This window comes from Columba livia, chromosome 5 (genome assembly GCF_036013475.1).
Source record: "Columba livia isolate bColLiv1 breed racing homer chromosome 5, bColLiv1.pat.W.v2, whole genome shotgun sequence".
NCBI classification, from domain to species: domain Eukaryota; kingdom Metazoa; phylum Chordata; class Aves; order Columbiformes; family Columbidae; genus Columba; species Columba livia.
The window spans coordinates 68,473,053-68,481,806 of record NC_088606.1 but is presented as its reverse complement, the minus strand read 5'-3'; the positions used below and the strand labels follow the sequence as shown (position 1 = coordinate 68,481,806).

The window sequence follows — 8,754 nt, the reverse complement described above, 5'->3', positions numbered from 1 at the left end:
GGAACAACTGTTCAAACAACCCACAGAAAGACGTTGGTCTCTTTGGAGAAATGTTTTATTGGTGTTGCCCATGCAGCGGGACGGACTCATGGACCCCAACGATCCAGCATCGCAGCTGCTGCTCTTGAGATGACACAGCCCGAGCCCGAAATGGGCACTAGGCCTTTCTAGGGCTGTTCTGGGAACATTGTGTTGTGCTCCAACGGGACTTTGGGGACTGAAAGTCTGATGCTGCGGCTAAGCCCCCTTGGGAGAGAAAGTGGCCGTGCTGCTGTGGGACGGGGTTCTCACAGAGCACCGTGGAGCTCCCATGCAGGTTTTGGGGATGGGATGGTGCCATCAGTGCTGGGCTGCACACTTTGGGGGTGGGATGGTGCCATCAGTGCTGGGCTGCACACTTTGGGGGTGGGATGGTGCCATCAGTGCTGGGCTGCACGTTTTGGGGGTGGGATGGTGCGATTGGTGCTGGGCAGGGAGTGGGATGCCCTGTCCTGCCCAGTTCCACACCAGCCTCTCCGGGCAGCCCGAGGGAACAGGCAGCCCAAGCTGTTCTTTGAGTTCCCTCCAATGGTGATTAAAATGTAAAAAGCTGGTATTTGCCATGAAAGCAGAGACAGAGCCATCTGGTTTTTGGCATTTCCTCTGGCCTGGGTGTACCTTCCTCCCCACGGGGTCAGGTTTGGCCTGTACCACCTGGACTCCGGGGCAGAAAGCAGAATTGAGGGGAAAAGACGTGCTGCGGGCCGGCCCCAGCAGGGTCTGCTCCGGGAGGAAGGCCCGAGTCCTCCTCGCTATTCCTTGTGCAGGCACCAGACCAGGGTCTGCCCCACGCCCGTCATGCTGACCACGCGGTACCCGCGGCTCTCCAGCTTGTCCAGCACGATCCGCGGCGCATCGTTCACGTAGTACTCCCAGCTGGAACGGGAGAACGGGCACCGTGAGGGGGCGGCAGGGATGGGAGTTTCCTCGGGGAAGTGACTCAGCCTGGCCACCAAACCAAGGGACCGCGTTTGGCACGTGGTGACGCAACCTCGTGCTGAACCAGGAGGGGACAGGCAAGCGGCGGGCAGGCATGTCCGAAACGGGTCATGGTAAACTGAGTCACAGAACGTCAAGGGTTGGAAAGGACCTCGAAAGATCGTCCAGTCCAATCTGGGCAGGAGCACCCAGATCAGGCAAATGGAGATGTGGTTAGGGGAGCAGGTGTCCAAAGGCTGAAACCACAGCAATGAGGGTTCCCATCATTCCCAGCAGGGAATTCAGGAGAAAAGTGGATCATCTCTGCAGAGAAAAGTGATTCGGATGTTTCTAAGGAATTAAAAAACTATGTTTTACCTACATCAGAGCCTGCCTGTAAGTTTTGGGTGCTTTTGAGAGCCTGTGCCTGAAAGGTGGGGACTGGAAAAAGCCGCTGCCTTCAGCCAGGGCTTCAGCCCTTGGAAAAACAGAAGACATCAGCCCAAAGAGCCGCCAAGAAGGCAGAGCGGAGGCTCCTCTGCCCGCGCCAGAGCCGCCGCTCGGGGATGCCCAGGGCCTGACCCTGCCGCTCCGTCCAGCGCGTTCCCCGCGGCTTCTGCTGGTCTGGAGCAGGAGCTGGGACACCCGGCGGCTCCTGCGCTCGCTCGCGGCTGTGGGGCCGCTGCCCCGTAAGGAAACCGGACGGAGGGTTTGGAGCAATGCGGTGTGGATGCAGAACGGGCTGAGCCAGGTGGGGAGAGGAGAGCGAAATGGGGCATGTGGCAAATCCCAGCTCCGGCGCTGGCTGTTCTGTTCCCTGGCTCTGGCTGTTCCCCTGCACTGGCTGTTTCTCCAGCGCTGGCCGTTCCCTGGCACCGGCTGTTCCCCGGTGCTGGCTATTCCCTGGCACCGGCTGTTCCCCGGTGCTGGCTATTCCCTGGCACTGGCTGTTCCCCGGCTCTGGCTGTTCACTTGCACTGGCTGTTTCTCCAGCGCTGGCTGTTCCCCAGCTCTGGCTGTTCCCTGGCACCAGCTGTTCCCTGGCTCTGGCTGTTCCCCAGTGCTGGCTGTTCCCCAGTGCTGGCTGTTGCCCAGTGCTGGCTGTTCCCGGCACACTCTGCAGGCGCAGGGTTTGTTCCAGCAGATGGAACGAGCGCTCCGATGACTCACGGTGCCAGATAAGCCGATAATGACGGGCTGCGGGATCGCTGGGGATCCAGTTTGGGCACCTTCACAAAGCCTCTTCTGATTTTCTTAGTAACAACAAAAAAAAGACCCAAAAGCGTTTCCAAAGTTGCTAAGATTGCAAAACATTAATGGGGTGGCGAGCGCTTTTGCAGCGTGAAATAACACCAAGATGTGAAAGCTTTTTTCCAGTTTCTCAAGACAGACTATGCTTTGCTGTAATTATAGATGTGGTGTACAGATAATATGTATTATTATAAGTGTCTTTGAACTGAAAGCTTTCTCCAGGAGCCTTGCCACATACCCTGCACATTCACGGGCTGGGCTTGGGAAATATTCTTGCCATTATGCAGAGGAGGGAGCTGAGGCCGGGGCTGTTTGTTGTTTGTAGGAGTCTGAAAACCGGAGGTCTGAGCTGGAAGCAGCAGCAAAGCTGAGCTGCCCAGGGCTTTGAGCAGCTCCGTGGGGAGAGAACTGAAACCTTGCGCACAGCGCGGATCTGACGAGCTGCTTGATCTCTGCGCAAACGCTCTGTGTCGCGATGCGGAGGCAGGGAGCGTTTCCAAAGCCTTTCGCAGGGGACAGAACAGTTACCCAAGGCTGGAGGGGACACAAGCGCTGGCACGGCCCGAGTCCATGACCCGATGTCCCTGGCGTCCCCGGTGTCCCGCAGCCAGTGCCCGCTGGGACACAGGGACGGGCCGTTCCAGCAGCTGCTGCAGAGCTGCCGGGCAGGACGGGCGCTCCCTCGTTACAGGTAATTAAGTCCTTCATCCGCAGCGCCCCAGCACATCCCTGCTGCCCAGGCTTTGCTTTCAGGCTCCCTCCAAGGGCTCGCTCCAGGTTTCATGCCCAGAGCACTCCGGGAAGGGCAGGATTGGTGTGCGAAGCCTCATGTTTGGGTGGGTGAAAGGAAAAGCTGAGGAGCTCTCGCCTCTTCCCGGGCGGGATTTTGGCAGGGGCCGCGGGGCTGCCCCGCTGGCATGCAGCTGAGCCACCGGGTGCCAGCACCGCCTTCCAGCCCGTTCTGTTCCGCCCGCGCCCCACCCGCGGTTGCACAAACGGGGCAGATGTGCAGCGGGGAGCGCGGGAACAGCACCAGGAACGGGGGCAACAGGGAGCTCAGAACCCCCGGGGAGGGAGGAGAGGGCAACAAAGGTGCTGAAGGGAGTGGAGCATCTCCCGTGTGAGGAAAGGCTGAGGGAGCTGGGGCTCTGGAGCTGGACAAGAGCAGACTGAGGGGTGACCTCATTCATGTTTACAGATATCTAAAGGGGGAGTGTCAGGAGAATGGAGCCAGGCTCTTCTGGGTGACAACCAATGACAGGACAAGGGGCAATGGGTGCAAACTGGAACACAGGAGGTTCCACTGAAAGAGGAGAAGCAACTTGTTTGGGGTGAGGGTGGCAGAGCCTGGCCCAGGCTGCCCAGGGGGGTTGTGGAGTCTCCTTCTCTGCAGACATTCCAACCCGCCTGGACACCTTCCTGTGTCACCTCATCTGGGTGTTCCTGCTCCATGGGGGGATTGCACTGGAGGAGCTTTCCAGGGCCCTTCCAACCCCTGACATCCTGTGACTCTGTGATTCTGTGAAAGGGGTGAATCCACCCGGGAGAACCCGTGGAAAGCCCAGGTCCCTCCTCCCGAACTGCAAAACACGGCACTTCTCTTCCTTCTTTAAATCCTCCCACCCCATGCAGGTTTTTAACGCCACAGGAGCTGGGGACTCAGACATCGGTGTTTGCCTGTCACGCTCAAGCAGAAGTCAAACTGCCCCTCTGTGGTGTTTTGACTTGCATTTGAGGTTTTGCTTTGCTCTTTGGTTGCTTGTACCTTTTTTGCCAGAGGAAAACAAAAAGTGAGATATCAAGTGGGGAAAATTAGGAAAAAAGGTGGGCCAAGATGTGAAGAACATGCTGGGCATAGTAATAAAACAGGAGGTTTGTGTGTCAGGGTGAGGGCAGATGGAATTATGGAGAGCGATTTCAGGGCTCACTGTGCCTGTTTTATTTCAGGCCGGGATGTGCCGGTGCCAGCCAGCAGCATCCCCGGCGTGCAAGGGGAGGAGCGGGCGGCTCAGATCTAAAGTGGGTCAGAGCGGGAAAAGGAAAGGACTAAATAAAATAGCGTGCAGCGTTTCCTTGGGTGAGAATCAACAGGCTGGGGCAAGAACACACGTGTGCCTTTTCAGCATCAAACTCGTCCTGGGATTAACGTGCAGCTGGAAGGTGCCACGGTGGACACGAGCAGTGAAAATGTTCCCAGTTTGGGAGATTAGGAGGGGGAAGAGCCCGACACGCCGCAGAGGACTTACAAGTGGTTCCCCAGCATGTTCCTCTTGGTGGCCCCCAGGAAGCTCATCAGCGTGGGATCCGAGTGCTCGTCCCCCACCATGGTGGGTCCAGCCTCCTGTGGGGACGGCAGAGCGGGTGAGCGACCTGTGCGGCCCCCTCCCCACACAGCACCAGCGACAGCGCTACTGGGGTGGGCGTGATTGTGAGAGGAGGGACCTTGGTGGCTTTGCTGCTGGACCACGGTGGCTTTGCTGCTGGAGGGCCACCTGCTGGCTGAGCTCCCGAGGGCTGCAGGACAGAGCTACACCTCCCAAACCTGCAAATCTGGGGCTTTCACCCTCAGATGAGCATCCCCGTTGGGCTGTCCTGGAGGAGGCAGCTCTGGGCACGGCCCCACTGCCCGGGAAGGGTGAGGAGATCGGGGTGGCGTGGTGCCACACGGCGCCTTTTCAATCTCTTCCACACTATTCACAAAAAGCTGTTGCCTTTTCAATCTCTTCCACACTATTTAAAAAGGTTTGCGAGTGAAAACTGTTCATCCAAGGGTTGTTCCTCATCCCCTGCAGCAGTAATTGCGCGTTGTGGTGAGCTGTGCAAACACGCAGCACGCTCCGCTGCTGGAAAAGGCACAAACCGAAGCAGAGGCAGATCCTTCCCTGCTCACGGCTCCAGCGCAGCCCCCAGAGCCCCGGCGCTGCCCCGGCGCTGCCAGGGAACGGCAGCAGTGTCCGTCAGTCCTGCCGGGGCAGGCGGCTGCGGCAGCCGTGGCTCAGCGCCAGCCTTCAGCCTGGAAATGTTTGCTTTGCGCTGCTAAAGAGCAGAGTTCCCAAAGTGTGGGGGGGAACACGCTGACCCACGATAATCCAACCCACACTGCTGCGTGCTCTTCCCTAAAGCGCTGCAAACCCCAGCGCTGCGGTGCTTTCTGTATCTTGGTCCATAACCACTTAATCAATGTGTTCAACGCCCAGCACCGCTGCCCAACAGCTGCTCCGGTGCCACCGCATCCCCCACGTCCCCACTCTCAATTCACCACTCGCTCAGGATGGGACATGTGTGTCTTGGGGCATCTTCAACAACAGCAGCAGCATCGTTCACCCAACTCCTGCCCGCTCGTTGAAGGGCTTTTGTCACTGTTACCCCTTCCTACCGCAAACCGACATGGTCCCAGTCTGGCTTCCAGCCCTGGAGATCACGTTTGTGTTGGGAAGGGAAACCCCGGGGCTCAGACACAGTTATCGGCTCTCGCAGCCCTGGCGGGATGCGCCAGCAGACCGGGCATCGGCAGCTCGTGGGGTGCGGGTGCTGCCGTCGTTGGGCAGCAACGCTTCCTTTATGGCTTATATCAGAATTAGGGGCTGCACTCCGAGCCCGGGTCTCAGCCAGAGACCCCTGGGGCTCCTGCACACCACCGTGCTGCTGGTCATGCCCTTCCCTGTGGCTGCAGCTGCGTTTTCGACCTCAAAAGAGCTATTTTGGGGAAGGGGGAAAACCTACAGTGGGGACACATGGCCACAGATTGTTTTTTTTGGCATTCATGGGACCCTACGACAAGTTTCTCTGGTTCGCTCACTTGCTGTTGGAGAGGGCTGGGGGTTCAGGGGACAGGAGTGGGGGTTCAGGCACCCCCGTGCTCTGCCCCCCCCGACACCCGCTGCCAAGCAGCACCGCAGGGATGGGATGAGCGGGGGCAGGAGATGACAGGGGGCTGTGCACCGCGGGGACATCCCGCACGGGGCACAGCAGCCGGGACACAGCGTGGCCGTGCCCGGGGTCCCCAAATCCCCGCGGCGTCACCCCGGAGCTCCGCACCCCCAGCCCGGGCAGCCGGGACAGCGGGGCCGGTGACAGCGGGGCTGAGCGTGTCCCGATGGCCCCGCCCGCCCCCGTGTCCCCCTGTGTCCCCCATCCCGGCAGGTCCCGGGACTCACCATGCGGATCTGGGTGCTGATGAGCAGGTACGGCATCCTCCTCCTCCTCCTCCTCCTCCTCCTCCTCCGCTCCGCTCGGTCCCGCCGCACCCAGGACTGACCCGCGTCCCGCCCCCCGCGACACCGCCCCCGGCACCGGGGCCGCCCCCGAGGGACAGGGGACGTGGGGGGTCACCCCGGTGGGAGGATCTGCCCCCCGGCAAGGGCGAGCGGGCAGGGGGTGATGGACAGGGGGACGTGGGACAGGGGGACATGGGACAGGAGATGACGGACTGGGAGGCGATGGACAGAGAGGTGATGGAGGGGGAGGCGATGGATGGGGAAGTGGTGGCTGGGGAGAGGATGGACAAGGAGATGATGGACAGGGAGACAGGAGGTAAAGAACTGGGAGATGATGGGCAGGGACATGAAGAGTGAGAGACAGTGAAGCCAGTAATTCCCTGGGGTCCTTCCCAAACATGCCCCCAAAGCAAGAGGTTTGGCATAACCAGCATATTAGGAAAAAAGTCCCTTTTTCCAGGGGCTGTAGAGCTTTTATTTGGAAACATGGGGGGTTAAATCCCTTCAAAATTGGAGAAGCTCATTTCCTGAGACTGGGACGAACAGAGGTGCTTCCTCTGTAGGTGCTGATGGATAATTCCCCCCTCAACACCCCCCCCAGCGGCTTGAAAACTATATAGAAAGCAAGTAACATTTCCATAAATAGCAAAAAATAAACTTGCACAGAACACTCTCCATGCAGCTCACCAGAAACTCTTAACTAGCCATAATCAGTTCCTAACTTTGTGAATAATCTTGAGAAACAAAGGAGAGGAGGATGTTCCGGTGCCGCAGGGTCGGGGCTGTGTCACAGCGTGTCCCTCCTGCGGACCTGCGCCCGTTTCTCTGCGCGGCCCCGAGTTACTGATTAACCCACAGGGAGCAAGGGAGAAAATGAACATTTCTGCTCGAAAGGATGATGAAGCTGCTCTAACAAGCCAAACCTTGCTAACCACTATTATTATTATTATTATTATTATTATTATTATTATTATCACGTTTGTTGTTATTGATGTTCGTTGGGTTTTATGTGATAAAAGAAAAACCCAACAGAGGTTGATGGTATCACATTCCTCAAATGTGCCCCAAGTATCCCGATATATTTACTTTGAGCTGTATGTGGGATACCTCACCCCATGGGTTGAACATCAGCTCTTTCAGGTCACTCCCATCCTAGGGAGGGTCTTCCCAAAATCCTGCTGCCAGGACAGTCCCAGTGTTTATTCCCAACCCTGGTTTTCCAGTGTCAACCTGTGCTTGGCTTCTGGTGTGAGAAATGAACACGTTGCTGCCTCCGTTGCCCAGTTAATGAAGAGGAAATTCCACCCTCTGCACATTTCGCCCGCGCTGTGTTTGATTTCGACAGGAGCCCCGAGCCCCAGCGCCCCTTTGGACCTCGATCAGTGGCCGCACCGTGGGCGCAGTCCTGGTGACCGTCCCACCGGCCGAGAAGATAACACAGATATGGGATCCGGAGCTTTCGTTCTGTCCACAACGTGCAGAATGGTGAGGCAGGTTCTGCCCGGCGCCCGCTGCTCCGTCTGGCTCACAGGTCGCTCTTCTTGGTGAAAAAATAATTGAAAAGAGAGCAAAATGCAGACGGAGCCTGCAGACAGCAGTTCAATATTGGATTTCCTGATGAGATACGGGCATCAGGGAGCCAGCCCGAGCGCTCAGCCCTGCGTGAGAGCCGGCTGTAAAGTGCAGCCTGATGCATCTCGGTGATGCCGTTTGTCATCCCAAACCAAATTACTGCCCCTTGGCAGCGGCTCCGAGCAGTCTGCTCACCGCGTGGAGACGAGCGGGCCCGCGGAGCTGCCGGTGTGCGGCTGTTTGTGCTGCGAAGGGGTTAAAGGGAAGAGCAAAGCACCCGCTCACAGCAGAAATGCTTTCTGTCAAAGCCTTCATTAAAGCACCACGGGGAAGAACAGCGAGGAGGCCGATACCATCTTTAATATCCTGCGGAGCGCGGGCTGGACACCACAGCCGGTTCCTCCGCGGCACGGCTTTGTCACTGCTGTGCTGTCACTCGCCAGCCGGAGAGGACAGGGCAGAGACAGGTGGCAGCGGTGGCTGCGGTGTTGGTGCCGGTACCACCAGCATGGAGCCCAGGGTCCCTCGCTCGCAGTGCTGGGCAGGACCGCGGTGCCACGGCCACGGTGCCGGGTGACAGCCGGTGCTGGCGCTGCGGGGGGACGCGGGGCTGTTGCTGAGGCCCCGGTGCGGTGGCTGTGGGGATGGGGGCGGGTGCAGGTGCAGGTGTAAGTGCGGGTGTAGGTGCTCATGTAGGTATCGGCTCAGGCGTAGGTACAGGTATAGGTTCAGGAGCACATATAGGGTCAGGCGTAGA

At 58.6% G+C, this 8,754-nt stretch overlaps 1 protein-coding gene across 1 annotated transcript; it reads right to left on the bottom strand.

The window, feature by feature from the left end:
* Window positions 1–37: 37 nt before the first annotated feature.
* On the bottom strand, window positions 38–6,477 carry GCHFR (GTP cyclohydrolase I feedback regulator). Its single transcript, XM_065065688.1, has 3 exons — window positions 6,366–6,477; window positions 4,455–4,549; window positions 38–915 (listed from the first exon to the last, which is right to left on the bottom strand). The coding sequence occupies exons 1-3, from the start codon at window positions 6,399–6,401 to the stop codon at window positions 792–794; spliced, it is 255 nt and encodes an 84-aa protein (XP_064921760.1). The 5' UTR covers window positions 6,402–6,477; the 3' UTR covers window positions 38–791.
* Between the last annotated feature and the right edge of the window lie 2,277 nt (window positions 6,478–8,754).